The sequence below is a fragment of the Chiroxiphia lanceolata genome, chromosome 9 (genome assembly GCF_009829145.1).
Source record: "Chiroxiphia lanceolata isolate bChiLan1 chromosome 9, bChiLan1.pri, whole genome shotgun sequence".
NCBI classification, from domain to species: Eukaryota; Metazoa; Chordata; class Aves; order Passeriformes; family Pipridae; genus Chiroxiphia; species Chiroxiphia lanceolata.
The window spans coordinates 31,044,860-31,062,199 of record NC_045645.1 but is presented as its reverse complement, the minus strand read 5'-3'; the positions used below and the strand labels follow the sequence as shown (position 1 = coordinate 31,062,199).

General features: G+C 44.3%; 1 protein-coding gene, 1 long non-coding RNA gene and 7 other non-coding genes across 10 annotated transcripts; 8 read left to right on the top strand and 1 right to left on the bottom strand.

The window, feature by feature from the left end:
* Positions 1-7: 7 nt before the first annotated feature.
* Positions 8-2,515, top strand: LOC116791261. Of its 2 annotated transcripts, none has more exons than XR_004358664.1 (5): positions 8-96; positions 1,191-1,237; positions 1,737-1,776; positions 2,048-2,093; positions 2,474-2,515. It is a non-coding gene; the product is annotated as an uncharacterized LOC116791261 (long non-coding RNA). The 2 variants fall into 2 exon arrangements; XR_004358665.1 differs by having other exon boundaries at positions 10-96; positions 1,197-1,237.
* LOC116791361 lies at positions 785-866 on the top strand. Its single transcript, XR_004358714.1, has one exon. It is a non-coding gene; the product is annotated as a small nucleolar RNA SNORD74 (small nucleolar RNA).
* Positions 1,594-1,661, top strand: LOC116791368. The gene has a single exon (XR_004358721.1). It is a non-coding gene; the product is annotated as a small nucleolar RNA SNORD75 (small nucleolar RNA).
* On the top strand, positions 1,895-1,976 carry LOC116791353. The gene has a single exon (XR_004358705.1). It is a non-coding gene; the product is annotated as a small nucleolar RNA SNORD24 (small nucleolar RNA).
* Positions 2,226-10,665, bottom strand: HEBP2 (heme binding protein 2). The gene is made up of 5 exons (XM_032697078.1): positions 10,480-10,665; positions 8,375-8,459; positions 8,135-8,270; positions 7,867-8,032; positions 2,226-7,245 (listed from the first exon to the last, which is right to left on the bottom strand). The coding sequence occupies exons 2-5, from the start codon at positions 8,447-8,449 to the stop codon at positions 7,071-7,073; spliced, it is 552 nt and encodes a 183-aa protein (XP_032552969.1). The 5' UTR covers positions 8,450-8,459; positions 10,480-10,665; the 3' UTR covers positions 2,226-7,070.
* LOC116791364 lies at positions 2,312-2,392 on the top strand. Its single transcript, XR_004358718.1, has one exon. It is a non-coding gene; the product is annotated as a small nucleolar RNA snR60/Z15/Z230/Z193/J17 (small nucleolar RNA).
* On the top strand, positions 2,553-2,639 carry LOC116791362. Its single transcript, XR_004358716.1, has one exon. It is a non-coding gene; the product is annotated as a small nucleolar RNA snR60/Z15/Z230/Z193/J17 (small nucleolar RNA).
* On the top strand, positions 4,530-4,605 carry LOC116791354. Its single transcript, XR_004358706.1, has one exon. It is a non-coding gene; the product is annotated as a small nucleolar RNA SNORD79 (small nucleolar RNA).
* LOC116791360 lies at positions 5,632-5,706 on the top strand. The gene has a single exon (XR_004358713.1). It is a non-coding gene; the product is annotated as a small nucleolar RNA SNORD47 (small nucleolar RNA).
* Positions 10,666-17,340: the final 6,675 nt, after the last annotated feature.

Sequence of the window (17,340 nt, the reverse complement as noted above, 5' to 3'; positions counted from 1 at the left end):
GTGATTACCAACCCTATATAAAGGCCGCACAGGAAGCTCGCGGTCTTTTTGTTCCTGAGGCGCGGAGGTGCGAGAGGGCCTCGTGCGGCCCCCGCGGTGAGTGCGCGCTTGTTCTGCCCCCGGGTGGGTCGGCGGGGCGCTGCGGGGGCCCTCGGGGTGCGGTGCGGTCCCCGGTGAGCGCTGGAGCGGGAGGATGGGGGTTGATTGCGCCGCCGGGCCTAGGCCGCTGGTACTGTGCCTCATGGCGACCTCGGCGCTGTGCGAGCGGGGTCCCGTGGGGGCCCACACGGGTTTGGGGGTATCAGCTTAGGAGTGCGGGGTAATACACGAGGCACTGAGTTGTGGGGTCTTACCCAGGAGCCCTTTTCCCGTGGGAAACGCGCCTGGCATGTGGCAGTGCGGGATGGGCCCGCTGCAAATGTAAGCATTACGGGTCCCCGGGTTCTGTGGGTTGGTACCTTTTTTTCACTGTGCGCTGGGCTTTAAAGGTGGTTGCTTTGGCGGATAAATGTGCAAAATGCGATTGTAGCGTTGTGGAAGGATTAAGGATATCCTCCGCTACCGAAATGTGCACACGATGCCTTAAAGGATTAAGGGTTGGCCTCGCGACCCCAAGGCCGCCAGAGCTCCAGGAGCGCTTGGACAAGGGTCTCAGGGACAGGGGGAGATTGTTGGGGTGTTAGTGCAGGGACAGGGGTTGGACTGATCCTGGTGGGCCCCTTCCAACTCAGCATATCCTGTGATTGTGGACGTTTAAAGAGCAGTGGCTCACTCGGACTCCCTTATGCCCGCACATGATGAGAACTGCGTTGGTAGGGACATCTGAGAGGGTGACTGATGAATGCCAACGGATCTGAGCTGGGCACGGGAGGCTTGTGGGCTGTCTGAGATGACTGAGGCGCCACGTGGGCCTTTCTGAGCTGCCAAAGGTCACGGGGCTGATCCGTTGATCGAACAGCAGAATTTAAGCTGTAGAAAGTAAAGTACTTCAGTGGTTCTGTTCTGCGTAAAAATACAGGCAGCAGTTATTTCTTGTGTCCTTGTTTGATCAAAGAGCAGAAATTTAGATTGTGTCGAGGGGGGCTTTAAGACTCAGCGTGTTTTGAATTTTACTTTGCATCTCTCAAAGAGGTATCTGTAAAAATAACATTCTTTAAAGAAGAAAAGCTAATATATTTTCTTGTTTTCAGTTTAAGATGCATCAGCTATACTATTCCTTCTTGTGGCTTCAAAACAGGTAAGTTTTGCTTCTAAAATAGAGAGTTTAAATGAAAAAATACGTGGATTCATGTACACCAATTAAACTGGAGTACTCTTGCATCAGGGAGTTACAGGATCAGCACTGGTGGTGGTGTCTCCTCAAGCACTCCTTATTTGCTTACTGAGAAAAGTCACCCCTTTCTTTGTCCTGGAAAGGATTTGGGAGGCTCCTGTTGTTTCTAAACAGCTGGTCATCCTGTAACCAGACCACAAGAGTACCCCAGATCCCTTTTTTCCTGCATTACTGCTGCTTCACTATACAGAGCAATAAATAACTTGGAACACATTGCAGAAAAAGTGTAACTGAGGAGATTGCTGTTGACTGGACTACAGAGCCTGTGATGGTTTCAGTATAAAGAGTAGTGGACAGAAGTGATTTCTGAAAACTTTGTGCTGAGGCTTTTTTCTGTGCTTGGTGTGGCTGCCAGAGGGGCTCCCACTTCTACAAACTCCTGAAGCTGTTCTTTCTCTTCCAGATCTGCCACCAAATGCACAGCCTTGACGCCACTTCACAAGGTAATACATAATGTTTCTCAGCATGAAATTATGCTTAGGGTTTGTCTGGGCAGTGTCTTTTGCTCTGATAACATACGTCAGTGGTCAGACAATTCCCTGAGCCAGGTTTTCCCTCTGGTGCCACAATGATGACACTTATTTGCTACTCTTGACCAAGAGAGTGATGAGCACTTTTACCACCATTACAGTTTTCTGAGGCACAGCAACTTAAGAGTTCCCCTCAATGCTTTGAGTGCTGAATATCCTATTCACAAGCTTTTTTTTCCTTCAGGATTTGACTCCTGCACTCAGCAGACATGCAGAAGGAACATCACCTGGTGAGAAATGTGTGCTTTATGGTGGGGTTTCTTCCATGGGGTTGTTAAAACACTGCAGCGGGAAGGATGGGATGTGCTTTAAAATTAGTTTCCGCTAAGACCAGAAGCAATTTATACTTGCTAGTATTCAAATTTGTGAATGTTTCTTTGTTTTATTGGGAAAACGTAATTGTAAAAGCTGTGACAAGAGGTGATTGCTTGGTAGGATGATTCCAAAGCAGATACAGTGATGATGGCATAGTTCAGCAGAGCATCCTGTGATGAACACTTCTGTCTTTCGCTCCTATCTGATGTGTCTGCCTTTTGTGATCTCATCAGGAGCTCTGGGCTTGGACACCAAGGCTGAAATAACCTCATTTTTTTTTTTTCATTTGTTGCAGGCACTGGGAGATGAAGCTCTAACGGTAAACATTGCATTGCCTATGTCTGTCCAAACTCATTTGTGTCCCTGCTGTGTGAGGGGCTGCTGTGATGACAGCATAGTTCAACAGATGAGCCGTGATGATCACACTGTCACTGTCTTTCGCTCCTGTCTGATGCAGCCTCCTGTCCTTAGGCTGTTCCAGACAAATCATGTGGAAAGCTGAGAGGGAAACACTTCCTTTTGATCAGTAAATGTGTTCTGAAAATCGATCCCAGAAAATCAGCGAATGGAATAAACATAAAGTTTAGTGGGATGAATAGAAGGGTATAGAGTAGGCTGTGCTTGTAAATTAAACAAAAGTACAGCAGAATAAGGTTAATCAGGTGTTAGTGCTCCAACTTCTGAAAGGGTTTTGTTGCTTTACAGATTGCCCTGGACGGAGGAGACCTGTGCCTCTTGTGTGAGAAGCTATTTCATCTGTTACTGGTGTTGGTGAAGCCAAGGCCTTCCTAATTGCAGGTAATAAACCATTTTTATGGTTTATTGGACTTTTGTCTGCTGCATTTGGGCTTGGGTGTTTGCTTTTGGAGACGTCTGCAAATTCCTTGTGTTTTCTCTGGAAAGTTCAGCTTCCTGTGTTACACTATAAAGCAGGAAGTAATTGTGGTGGTAAAGATTTCTGGAAAGTGCCTGTTAAACCTGAGTGGTGAATGCCATAGTACTCTGAATTTAGTGCCCAAAATGCTTATCCTGGCTTAGCATGGCTGGGGTATTTACACAGAGTTGATGTCACTGAACTCTGCACTTCAGAAGTTTGCTCCTTCCTGCGATTTCGGTTGTCTGTGGAGCTGAGGGATAAACTTACTAGAGTGTTGGAGCTTGCTGGGAGCTGACTTTTCCTCTGGGAGGGGATGGAGGTGAGGCAGCCTCTACTGTAGATGATGTTGAATCAGGTCTCTGATCCCTATGAGGACAAAACTTGACCAAATGCTGATACAGTATTTTACTGGAACTATTCTTATGCTTAAACTTCCTGCTGGACCTTGTCTAATAGGAAATTTTTCTCTGCAGGCTTCCAAAATGTTTCTCCTTGCAAGGTGGGTATTTGATTAATTCTGCAAGTATCAATATTCCAAAATATGCCCAAAAGTGAAGTATTTACCTTCTTGTTACCTGGGGGGAAGGGGCCAGTGGCTGGTGTTGTCTGCTGCTTGCCATCTCAGCCAAAACAGGAGGATGTTTAAAGGGGGAACTGCCTGGATAAGGCCCAGCCTTGGCAGGCTAGTGTGAGCTCCCAGTGAAGAGCTGAGCACAGAGAGTGGCCTTGATGGCACTGCTGGTGGATTTGCAGCCTTGGCCTAGAGCAGGGACTGACAGAGCTGCCTGTGTGATGAGATGTGACTGCCCTGACTCCAGTTGTGGAGGTCTGCCATTAGCTCTATCTGACTGCAGGCACCTGACTGAGATTCCACCCTCCTCTGCTGCTTTCCGTGCTGTCCTGATAGTTTGCATTATTCCAGGTGCAGTGGAGCCGGGAAGTGGGGCGGTTGGGAGTACTGCCAGCAAAAGGTAAGTCGCCAGCACATGGATGTGAACTGCTCAAAACTGTGTGATACAGGGGATGGGGAAGTTAGTAGATCCTATAATTGCAGCTGCTGCACCAAGCAGAAGGTTTCTGGAGGATTTTATTACCTTTACCAGGTAAAAGCCCCACATATTGGCAGCAGCCTGCAGGGTTCACTCACCCAAGGTGCTGCATATCTCATACTTTAAAACTTTTAAGTGTTTTCTGTAACTGAGAAGAAGTAATAGGAACCATTTGGAATGTCCAACTGCTATGGACTCCTTGAGTTCCTTGTTAATGAGTGTGTGGTAACCTGGTAGCACAGAGCTTGTGCTCACTAAAGCCAGTAGTTAATTACTGTTTTTAATTAAGTAGTGGGCTCTTGCAGGGAGTAGCATTAATCTTCAGGGCTTACTATGGTGAATTATTTTTCTTAAATGGTAGATCAGGGCTTTTGCATGATGTGAATGAGACAAAAGTGGCACAACATCAAGCTGCTCTAAGCATGTACTGTTTGTGATGAATTCTAAGCAATGGGAATCTCTCTGAAAGAATCTGAGGACAACTCTTGTGCTGAAACAGTACCCACATTCAAACTAAATCCTGAAGCACTGCCAAGGAGAGAGTGTTAGTAAAATTTCACTTCTTTACAAGGTGAATCTCGTGGGGAGTTCCTGTGAGAAACAAGGTGGTGGATGTGCCTGAGGTAAGTGTAGAGTACATGGGGGTTTGTAATTCCTGGAATACTGTCTTTGTGCTGAATGCCTAGGTAGTGGTACCTAAAAGGTGATCTGTAAGAGATCTGATTTGTGTTCCCTTTATTGTATTCTGATTCTCCTGCTCCCATTTACTGTGGGAATAAACATGTGCCTGAAGCAAGAATGCGCTTCTGTGTAGTTCTGAATTTTCCATGAAAAGGAAGGGCTGTTTCTGAGCAGGTACCCAAGTGTAGTCAGTGGTAAACTTGGTGTGGAGTTCTGACTGTACAGAAGATGTGGTCTCAATGACTCTAAAAATTGGGAGTTTATTGCAATGTTGCACTGTGGACTTAAAAGAAAAACAACCCTATATTCTGGTTGTCACTTCTCAGCAATTTTTGCTGATCTTTATGCTGGCTCTACACAAATTTAGACTCAAGTTCTAGATATTTGCTGTATGATCTTGTTTCCCAACAGACTGGTTCTCATTTTTAAAGATAGGTTCTTGGGATGATTTCTATGAGACTTGTAATTTGGGTATCTAAACTCATTAAATACAATTTTCTAATGGGGAGAGACAGCATCACAAAGCAAGTAGTAGCTTTGTACTTACCCTGTTTCTTCCAATGTTTGTAATTCTGTATTTCCAATTCAGTTAGGATTTGTAAGCTTTGTGTCTCCTGTATTTGGGTGTTGCAAGTTGAACTTGTGAGTTGCCAGCTGAAAGGCAGCCTTCCCCCAGGTAAAATTAGTTTGGTGAATAGGAATTCATAGATAAACAAACTTGCATGTAGTGCTGCTGATCTGTTATTCTGAAAGTACCTCTCTTCTCAGGAAAGGACTGTGCTGTTTGCAGCCTCACTTGGTAAGTCCAACAGCTGAACTGTATTATCTGTTATTGGGAATGTTTGTAGCCACTGATGAGATTGATTCTGCCAGATGAATTAGTGTGATTTTACCCTTTCCGTTCCACTTTGTGCTGAGGTTACAGAGCTGATGTGGAACCTGTACCACTTGTGCTACTGCATGTGCTAATTGTGTTTTCTTCTGGCTTTAGGTGAGGAAGCAACTCTGCAATTACTGTATGAAGAACTGAGAAGGTGAGTGTAACTGCAGTAATTAAGACATTTCTTTGCTGGAACAAGTGATGATAACCTTAGCTTGAACTCTCTCACTGAACAGAGATGAAATTCTAAGGGCTGAGATGTTCCCAGCAAGTGTCTTGTGGTGGTTTGCTGTCTTACAGTGGTTCTTATGTCTGTCTTACTAGGTGGAGGATTGCAGTATAATGGGCTACACTTGAATGAACAGCATTAAAAAGCCCAAGTGTTTTTTACCCCACTGGTAATGTTTGCCTGATGCTGGTTGGAGCCAATAAAAATCTTCAAAATCTGCCTGTTGTTGTGACCTCCTTTCTGACTGGAACAGCTTGGTGTGAAACAGCTCTAGGCTACTGTATAAAAGCTTCAAATGCTTGATTTAGACCAGGGACTAAATTAGGTGAAATGCTTGCAAGTGTCTTAACTGGGGTGTCCAGTACTGCTGGTGTGCAGGCTGTAGCTGGCCTGGCCAATACCAACATTTAGACAAAGGCAAACAATTAAAGGGGTAATTAGTGTGTTGTAGGTGAGAGCTACTAAACTTACTACTACTTCATTTAATACTAAAATGCCCCCAGTAATCCTGGTGTTATGTGTCCAGGTGTGCACAGAACAAGCACACTGCTTGGACTTGTTAACCCTTTTCCACTGGATTTGAGCAACACAGGATTTGGCCTCCACGAGGGGAAAAAAGTGAAGAGGTGGGGGATTTTGATACTACCAATTAAAAAACCAAGTTATTCATTACAAAGCAGGAAGGCCTGCTAAGGTGTTTCTGCTTCCCAAAACTCATTAATGATAGATTTCTATAAAAAATTCATTTTTAAATTCCTCTGTCTCAGGGTTGATGTCAGTATTGGAAAAGTCAGCTCTATGGAGAACTGAATTCTCCGTGACACTTGAGCTGTTGCTGTAGCACTTCTATCTAATGAGAAGTAAAACTAGACATCCAAACTTTAGGAAGGATTAGTTTCAGATTATTGGTGTTCCCTAGAACCTCTCAATTAAGAGTAAGCTTGTACTATCTCCCTCCTACTCTACCTGGTACAATCTACTTGAATTTAAATTACATTTTGTAGACAGAGCTTGAGATCATTTTAGCCACAATAGTATTTCATCCTAGAGAAGATGAATTAGACATTCTGTGTCCATGTGCAAATTAAATCTCTTCTGCACTAAAGCAAAAGCCATTAATAAGGTCTGTTTTCATCCAGAGCTGATTAGTAGCCTCTTAATATTCCCCCCACCATGTTACTTTTTAAAATACCACACTTCATTGTGCCTGTTGAAGAGCTTGAAGGGACTGTCATAGCCTGCAGTATAGAAGAAGTCTTCATGGAATGGTTGGCCTCTGTTTCTTAAGGTTCTGGCCAAGACTTCAGCTTCCTCAGCATATTTCTCTGGGGAGGCAAAGCCACCAAAGGACCTGGTAGAAGTGAAAAGGGGGGTTTTTTTAATTAAGAATTCAAGCCCCTGGTTTTAATTTGCACAGAAGGAGATTTCAGGTTTGCAAAGCATACAGTGTTTAAACACTTGTGATGCAGTTACTACTTAAACTAAGGAGAACAAGCTGCTTAAGAGCATATGGCTGTTTATGCTGGTTTTAAAAGCAGGACTTGAAACAGCTAACCACCCAAGTTGATTTTGATTCTGAGAGTTGGTTGACATGCGGCCCAGGTGTATTTCCTGTAATAAAGAACTGCCATGCAGTGTGGGAGTTTAAGACTGCACCTTAAGGGTGCTAGAAAAGTGGTTTGGATGTTTTGTAGCACAAACTCTAGATTCTGGAGGCTGCACCTGCATAAAACCCACTGTAATGTATTCAAGAGTAGGCTCAAAAAGTAACATTTTGAAACTTGGTCATTTCATTCTTAATAAGACACCTGAATGTAATATTTCCAAATGCTTGGGTTTGAGCAGTGAAAGCTCTGGGGACAGCAGGGTATATACCCAAGTAAAAATCCTCCAAGAAAGAGTAGCCCACAGCTCAGTGAGGGCAACCAGTGAGCTGGGTTGGTGTGCTGCCAGCTGTGCTGGTTGTGCTCACCGGACAAAGATCGCCGCTGCCTTCCGCTCCTCCACGAACACATCCGAGTCCAGGGGCTGGGGGGTGGAGTCCTGGTGTTCAAAGGGCACAAAAAACGAGATCTTGAAGTCTGTGCAGCCAGATTTCACCAGGCAGGTCACTGGCACAGTCATGTCAATCTTCATTTCTAGAGGAGGGGAAAGACAGTTGTCAAAGCTGCATTCTCCAGCGCCTCTGTTTTGTACTACTCATCTTCATCACCTTGCCTTTCAGACCCAGCAGATCCTACCTCTCTCATTCTTTCCCTGAATGTAGTGGAAGAGCTTCCAGAAGCCCTGGCGCATGGCTTCCTTCTGGCTTTCCCCCCTGATGACTGTGCTCACCCACTTGGCCGTCTCATACTGACGCAGTTCATAGTCCTTGGCCTGCAAGGGAGCAAAAGTCACAGTAACCAGGAGATGGGTATTAAAGATGACCAAAATTAATAGCTACTGTTTCCAAATCAGCGTGAAAGCATTGTTGCACTTACCATCATCTCTGTTGAGCTCCACCGAGGTGACTGCAGGTCCAGGGACAGGAATGTTTGCTTGAAGGATTTGATCATCTTGCCAGAGCTGAAAGGCAGACACAGTTCATTGGTGTCTCTTAAATCTGGTATTAATGAGCAGAAAAAGCACTAGGGCTTTCTGCCTAATGGTTCAGTTGTCCCTGAAATGGTGAGAAGCCTGAATTCCTGCTTATCCTCCCCACTGATTCAACAAAAAAGAGCTGAAATCATTTTAGTCCTCAGGAACAGAACCAAAACCAAGAAACTGCCTCTTGGCTGCTGTGGGAGTGTTCATCTCTCAGATTACCCCGCCTTCACTTCTCTGTGACAAAAAGGCATTTCCTGGCAGCAAAACAGAACGTGGAAATTCTGCAAGTGGGAGTTTTGTGGAAATCTGCAAGTAAAAAGGACTTGAGGATTTCAGTCTGTTTGCTCCAGGATGAAAAACACTGGTCTTGGTGGGTGCTCTGGTATTGACTTATTTGGCCTCTCATAATGACTTTGCCTAAACTTCAAAGTTAACTTGGCCTTAACTTTATTTGGTGTCTCATAATAGCTGATACCTTTCCTAAAAGCCTTTAGCCTCAGGGCCCTGTGGATAAATGAGATTTTCTGCATTTAGGAATGAATACTTTCTTTCCTTCACACAGGAGGAAAAAGCTGAAAATTTGAAGACGCTGTCCCAAAACAAAGCAAGTGAAAATACTCAAAATCACCATTGAAATAATCACATCTGATTAAAAGCCTTGAGATTTTAGGAGCCTTCATTTATGACTTTTGTCATTACCAGGCAGATTGTAGCATGTAACCTATATCCTGACAGTCTCAGCTTTCCTGTTATATCACTGTCCTTTGCACTTCATGTTGTAAAGACAGCATGTGGTTAATTCAGCAATTATCTTGCTTCCTAGGTCACAGGACATTGTTTTCTCAGATTATAGCTCAGTTACATGTTTTGTTGGGTAACAGAACATCTTTTCTAAAGTCAACAACTATGCTACTTAACTACTGTTTCCATCTTCCTGTGACATGTGGAGTACTGTTGAATACCGTTAATCCCCCTTCCATACCCTGCTTTGGAGGAATTCTTTTGGGGAGCTGAGGTTGAAAAGCTTATTAAAAACCCTCAAAACAACAAAACACACAACCCAAAACCAAACTAAACAAACCTTAGAATCTTTAAAATTAAGTTGTGTAGTGCTGTTGAGCTTCTCCCAGCAGCTCCTTCACTTGTTCCCACAGAGCAAGGGGAGGTCCCAGAATCCCACAGCAGGACACTGATGCCAGCAGTTAAAGGCAGGTGCTGTCCCCTCCCTGTCCCAGCCTGAAGGTACCTCATCCTCAGCAGCCCTGACCACAGCGATGGTCACCAGGGGCTGCTGGGCAGTTGTACTCCAGTAGACTTTTTGTCAGTGGTGTTTACAAAGCATAACAAAGCAGGAATCCACTTAACTAGAAGCAAATGTCAGCAACTACGCTGAAAGTTCCTACAGTAATTTCTTTATTGTCATTTCTAGGGCAAAGATGCTGCTGCTTTGCTGTCACTTTGCTTTCTCTTCACTACAACATGATAGAAAACACATTGATCCTCTTCATGTGTTCCCTGGAGATGTGAGGAAGCAGAGGAGTAAATGTTTCTTTGTTTTAACACTGGTAGTAGCTACTGGACGAGCTGCCTTCTGCCTACATGCCCATTCCAACCCCTTCCCAACACACCTTTCCTGAACTGCTGGGTAGATCTCAGCTCTGGCTTTGATAACTTTTTGGCTAGTACTGTCAATGCATGTTAGAAATACTTTTTAATTAAATAAAACAATGCTTTGGGGTGGGAGAGACAAACTGAGAAGACTGCTCCAGATGTTTACAGTTGAGTTCATTTTAGATCTACAGGAAAGCTGAGCTTTGAAGTGTCTATCTGTTCATACAAATATGACCAGGGGGTGTTCAGGTTTTCCTGCAACTCTTAACACGTGGGCCAGAGGGACAGTCAGTAGGTTACACCACTGCCACAAGTAAGCACAGCCAGAACATGCCATTCCACAAGCCACTAATGCTGTTGAGGAAGAGGGGAAAGCAAACATACTTACATTTTCAGCTGTCTTATCCTTCTGGCTGTTGCAGTCTGTGGTGCTGAGGCTGCACATCCTCGTAAGATGCTGCATGTCAGTGTTTATTTGACTTTGGGCAAGCTCCTCCCATGCCTCAGCCCTACTGGAGGGAGCTGCTGTTACGAAACCCAGAAGGCTGGAGCCTTGTGCTGCCTTGGGTCTCATTGGAGAGCCCCCACGCAGATGCCAGAAGCTCCACCTCCTGCCCACGAGGCAACACTGGGCCAGTGTGTGAGCTGGCTCTGTAAACACTTCTGCACCGTTGTGTAACTTCCCCTGGTTTCCATGGCTGTGTGCCTGCTGGTGTCAGGGTCAGCAGCAGGTTTAGTGCTTTGGGAGAAAGAATTTTTGCATAAATAACGTCCCCCTAGACTTGGATTACGGGAGAGTGGGGCACAGAATGCCACCTTTTCCTTTTTCACCCCAGGGGTGAAGGGTAGGTAGGAATCTGGCTGCACACTCCGCTGAGACCATCCTCACGAGATTTTTGCTGGCATGGTATGAAAGGCAGCCAGTGTTCTCTGCTGGCTGGCTGCTCTGAGCGGTATTTGAGGCTAATCAGTCCCCTTAGCCCGTGGATATCTGCACAAAGGGGTTATACAAAGCTATTGTGAAATCCTGCCCTGTTTGTAATATGCACAGCAGGGCCAACACTTTTCATTTAATCAGCTGCAGCTCCAGACAGAGTTGGGTACCAGCACAATAGGGCAGATTAAACTCCACAGTTTGTGTTCTGAGGACCCCCCCCAGTTTGTCATGGTTTGTGCAAATTCCTTGCAGCCACATTCAGATAAGCTCTTGGGGACGTGTGACATCAATAGTGGGGATGACTTTTAGCAGGAAACACACTTGGCTTGCAGGGAACTTCGTTGGGATGTGTCTGATACACTCTTGTTCTGAAAGGGGGAATAAAACCCAAACCATGCCAAACAGCAATTGTGAACTTATCTCTAAAGCCACAAAGCTCTCCAGAGTCACAGAACAGGGTGGTGTACAGGGAGATTTACTGCTGGAGTGTATTAGAACATGCTGAGGCCTGAAATGCAGAACCAGTTCTCTGCATGCTTTGTACTTTAATTTTATGGAGTAAAATGTTTCTCAGTTTCACCTGTGCTCTGCTTGGATCAAACAGAAACAGCAGCAGGGCCTTTGGAGCAGCAGAATCTGCTACTCCTTGGTCTTTGCTAAGGAGCTACGGGCTTGTGTAAGGTGAGCTGACGCCTTCCTCTGTCACCCCAACGCTCCTTCAAGTGTGTCCTGGTAATTATTTTCATAGAACGTGGAATCCTGGAATGGTTTGGGTTGGAAGGGACCTTAAAGATCCTCTCTGCCATGGGCAGGGACACCTTCCACTTGACCAGGTTGCTCCAAGCCCCATCCAACCTGGCTTTGGACCCTTCCAGGGATGGAAGTGTTCTTGAACACTCCCAGAGCGGAGAAGACCATGTGAAAAACAGTACCCAGCCACAACAGTTTGGTAAATCACCACCAGTGTACCCCAGTGGTGAGCACTGAGGAGAATTACCTTGAAAGGGCGGCAATAACTCTGTAGATAAACACAAGCCCACAGTGGATTCTCGTTTCTGAGGCAGAGAGGCCCAGAACAAACCCCCAGTCAGTCTGTGTGTGTCCAGCTGATGTCCCTGACAAAGAGCTGACTGTTCCTGGTGGAGCAGCCCCGGGCTAGAGAACAATCCGCAGTGTTTTCCCGAGGCGTTGTTTTCCAACAGGCTTTGTTTTTCACATATACATTGAGAGAACATGTCAACAGCTGGATGAGACAGCAGGGCAGGCATGAGGACATGTATTCTGTACACAACTATATACATTCCAAAACTAATTAGTGGAAGGAGTGGGATTATGGTGGAAGCTGACACAGTCTCACTGGTACCTCCAAACAGGGGAAAATTTGAGTATGCAGCAGTCAGTAAGTCTCAAGGGCTCTGTGACAACTCTGTGTAATGCCATGAATATCTGTCTGGGACTTGGCTGGTATTTTCTAGAACAGCTGAGAAAGCAATGCTTTTCTGTACTGCTGCCTTAAGGAGTAGGGATGAGGGCACAAGCACAGAAAAGCACAGGGTTTGCACCTTAATTTTACTGTTTTCATCAGGCACTTCTGTGCAGGAACTGGTAATGAACTGGTACTTCAGAAGCAGCTTTGATGGGAAAAGGAGAAGGGCGAGCCTGTGATATGATCACTTGTGTTTTCCACTTTTTCTCTCAGTAACAAGCCCAGACAAGACCTTAAGCAACATTCTCCAGAGCAAAACTGCTTCCATCTGCTCTGTGGCAGCATTACAATCCTGCTGTCACATCTGTGCAGTTGTGTGGCAAGTTACCTTTATCCTTAGAGGCAAGCACAGACTGCTTGCACAAAAAACAGGAATCTTTTCCACTGACCTAATTGTGTCAGGATTGGAGAAACCCAGGGGACAAAAATGTTTTGTTACAGTGTGGTTAATGATAACTTTGAGTCTTGTTCTTGTAGCTGCCAGGTCTGTGGTGGGATATGAAGAGCTGGGGTGTGAGGGACAGAGAGGGAGCGTTGTCCCTTGTCTGGCCACTCACGTGTTCTAACGAGTGGTCTCATCCCAAAGCTCCAGGCAGTTTTGCATTGCTGCCTAAGCCTGTCAGGAAATAGTTGTCAGTGATTTTCATTTAAAAGAATTGAGACTCTTCACATATAAATGGCCTTTGCTTTTGCAAACTCATGCTCATCAGATGATGCAGAAGCCCTCACTTCCCAACAAAGAAGTTGAGCATGTGATGTTACTGTAGTTACTGTCCAGGGCAGCAAAAATGTCCTTATATGTTGTTAGATGAACTGTGGTTTGCTGCAAATTCGTCTCCCAAAAGAAGCCTCTTATGTCCTTGCTCTAAAGAGAGAGAAAGCCTCCATTTTACATCTTATTTTCACTTCCAGTATGGAAAATGAAGACGCATAAGTGTACCATCTTCTAAGGAAGCAGTTGAATGTACTACAGTACTGTTCCAAGGAACGTCCTTATTATCCCTTGCAAAATGTGGAAAGGAAATCTCTGCCATAACTCCAGTGAGGGAGTATTTACACCTTATGCTCTGACCTACACGTTTTATATCAGCACACGATTTGTTACGGTTGGATTTGCTCTCAGCCAAAACCCATTTGCTTTTTGGAAACCTGCATGTGGATTTTGTCCATGTTTTCCCCCGATTCCAGCTAGTTTGTTACAAATGACACATGAAACTACTGCCTCTCCCTGCTACCTTGAACAGCTGACTCACTGACAGTGTTACCTAACTCTTGCTGAGTGAGTGATTTCTTGCTCACTTCATCAGGGATGGCCTGGAACTGGCTGCTGTTGACCAAATGAAAACCTTCCTACACCCAACACAACTCCAGAGCACTCTTGACTTGGTATTTTCCAAGATTCCTCTGCTGGAGATCACATTTTGGAATCATTGTAGGTTTGGGGAGTTAATCTTAAATAAATCCTTCCTTCCAGCTGCCATGCAAAACATTCCAAAACCTTCCTGTCTTCTGTGCATGGAGCCCAGAGAGAAGCTTCCTCAGCTTTATATACTGCCTTATTCACTGGCTTCTTTCCAAAATAAGGGATATTTTTAATATGGATTTGTTTAGGGATCTAGCAGCTGAACCCTACATGCAATTAGCTCAGTAAACTTTAACCAGCATTAATACTTATCTAAATCCACAGAAACTTCCAGTCCTCTCTGAGTGCTGGAAGGAGAGGAATTCACCTTTTAGAAATTCATCCACATTCTGCTATTGGCAGGTTCTTAGAAACAAGACCGTGAAACCAAGTGAATTTGTATATTCAAGACAGGAACATCTCATCCAGGGAAAGAGGTAACAGTGCTTGCTGGGAAAAAGCCTTGACACAAATCTATTGCACTGCTATTTGGGCTTTTTTTAACTGACGTTTAACAGTGACTTAAGCCTGAGGTGAAGAGAACACACCTTCTTTGCAAATACAAAGGAGTCCAGCCCTATGGAGTCCCAAGGACCTGAGAACATGTCCAGAGGTGATGGGACCAGGCCTGGAGAGTCAGAATTCGTATCTTAAAGAAAATACTCTCCTAAAATAATATTTTCCACTTCTCTCAAAAAGACATGAAAAAGTAACTGAAGCTGAGGATTTGTCTCCTGAGCTGCTTCCTGAGCTTAGTTGCTTGAATGTGGATCATGTCAGAACTTCTCCCATCTTCTGACAGTGGGACCAGAACCTAGTCTCTCATCCTCTCCTTTCCCAGGGTGAGCCAGTGCTGGTTCTGCAGCAGGTGGCACTGTTGGTTGTGTCCAGAGGTGAGTTTTACTTTAATATTAATGTCCCTCAAGCTCTCTTGGTTGTCAGTGGTCGCTTCAGCTCAGTAATGGATCCTGATAGTTTGTTCTGTTTCCAAAGCCATAAACTTGATTATACTGTTGACTGTTAATGAGAAGGTTAAACGTTTAAGCATCTTAACGTGTAAAAAATTATCTTTGTGTGTTAAACATCTTTTATGCAGCAAACACACCAGCCTGAAACAGAGAATTACAGAATGGTTTGGGTTGGAAGGGACAAAGAGCTTCTAGTTCCAACGCCCTGCCATGGGCAGGGAATGTCTCTATAAGACACTTAAGAAAATGCAAAGTTAGGGGGAAAAAAACACTTAAACTGGCAAGTTTCCAGGCAGAATCAATAGCCAGCCTAACAGTTTAAAACTCAAATTAAATGTCTGAGAGGCTGGTATTTCTTTTGATTTTTGCACCTTTTGATTTAGAGCAGAGAAAATGAAGTTGATGTATAATGACATCACACCATCTTCCCAGATGATGTGTTTCTGAATACGAGCCAGCCAAGATGGTATTTAACAGAATTTCATCACTTTCACAGGTATTGTCTTTCTCAATTTTCATTTAGGCTTGGATACTTCTTATTTGTTCTGAAAACAGACTTGAGTCTGTCTTTGGAAGAAAATTACATCTGGATACATTTATTTATTGCAGAGAGAAAGAAGCAAAACTATAGTTTGATTATGCTGAACCAGAAGTGCACTCATGGTAGCTTCAGAAATGACAACAGGTGTCAAAACTCTGTATAGGTAGAGACTAGTGTGATTTGGAGAAAGTGGAAGCGAAGTTGTATTCAGTGTAGAAATTATTGGAAATGTTAATACAGCAGCAACACAAACTCTGAAGGAAACTTGCAGGGCCTTTACGTGCTTATAACTTCCCTATTTGAAATTACATTATGGAGTTGTTTAGATAAGCTTTTGACATTCATGTTCATTCCTTTTCCTTACAGAAAAATTGCTAGAATCTGTAAAACCATATTTTTATTCCTATGCTTGTTTTGGAAAAACAGCAACTGACTTTTGTTGCTGCTTTCACGGGTGTCCTTATTATCCTCTGAGCTTTGGCACCGCTGACACTGCCCTGCTTATTTCAAGGGAAGTGGGAAGACACTTTTCCGGGCGCTGCACAGGATGCTGCAGCTGCAGAGAGCCTGGACTCTCCTTCTGCCTTGCCCAGAATTTACAGTGTAGGTTTTGGAACCTGGATGTCAGTTCATGTGTTCAGATTCCCCACACTATAAATTCCCACAGCCGTTGAAGCTGCCATTCCTTCTGGCTAAAGCACAGTTCTTTTTCCTGCTGGTTGTCAGTGTAAATAATCAGAAAGCCTTAGAATCTTCACCATCGGTTTTTTTAATTGCACCCCTTCCAAAGGTAAGCAAAGACAGCCCCAAAACAGGAAACCTTCAGCCAGGGACTAGGGAAGAGGGACAGAGGCAGTGAGGGGAGTCAGAAACAGTGATCAGATGTGGGAAGACAGTGCCAACCCTGAACTGGGGCAACCCTAAAATTTTTCAGAATGTCTCTGAGCTATTCTAAGATTTTAACCCCCACTAAGCAGCTCTAAACCACTGTATAGCTCTTCTAAATTGTTCTAAAAGTCCTTTAGTTAGCCTAAAGAGCTCTAAGACATCTGTATTGCTGCAGAGACAATTGGCTAAAACCAGATATAATTTACACAACTCTAAGCAGTCCCAAAAGTACTCTAAGACTCTAATCAGCTCTAAACTGCCACTAAATGGTGCTAAACACCTCTAGGAGTTTATTGCCACCTTTAAAATACCTTTGCTCTTCCTGAAACAGCTTTAAAGATCTGAAAAATAGCTCCAGATTCCTCCAGAACTCCTCAGAAGCACTCTAAGCAGTTCTGAGGAGCTGTAATATCCCTTCCAAGAGTGCTTGGGTCCTCTAAACAGCACTAACATCTTTCTAAACCTTCTCTAAGCAACTTTCAGATTCATCTGATCTTATTTAGAGCTCCTCTATATTGATCTGAAGATCCTCTGGGCATCTTGAACTCCTCTAAGGAGCTCTAAACCTCCTTGAATATGCTGTGAGGTGCTCTAACCAGGCAGCTACAAAACACCTCTGATGAGCTCTTACAGAGCTATTATTACACCCTCTAAATCATACCCTTTAAAATCATTTGACTGATTCTAAAACACTCCAGAGTGATAAACCAGTCTGGACTTCTTTAAAGAGTTCCAGAATGCGCCACACTGCTCTACAACCCACCTAGACAGCTCTAAAACTCTTCTAATTGAAGATAAACCATAAACAATGGTGAGAAACTATAAAAAAAGCATCCGCTCTGAAAGCCCTCTAACCAACACTGATACCTGAAATTCCTCCACACTGCCTTAAGCAGCAGTAAAATGCTTCAAAACAGATCTCACCCCCTCTCAGTTTTCCATGAAATGGCTCTAGAGCTCCTTTTTGCATTTCTGGAACTCCTGCTTAGAGAAACAGTGCTAAAACTTCCCTGAGGCTCTAAAACCA

Coding starts and splice junctions, on each gene's coding strand:
- HEBP2 (XM_032697078.1), bottom strand. CDS start 8,449: ATGATCAAATCCTTCAAGCAAACATTCCTGTCCCTGGACCTGCAGTCA. Junction 8,271..8,374: donor GGAGCTCAACAGAGATGATG/GTAAGTGCAACA, acceptor GCTCCCTTGCAG/GCCAAGGACTATGAACTGCG. Junction 7,246..7,866: donor GCAGCGGCGATCTTTGTCCG/GTGAGCACAACC, acceptor CACTTCTACCAG/GTCCTTTGGTGGCTTTGCCT.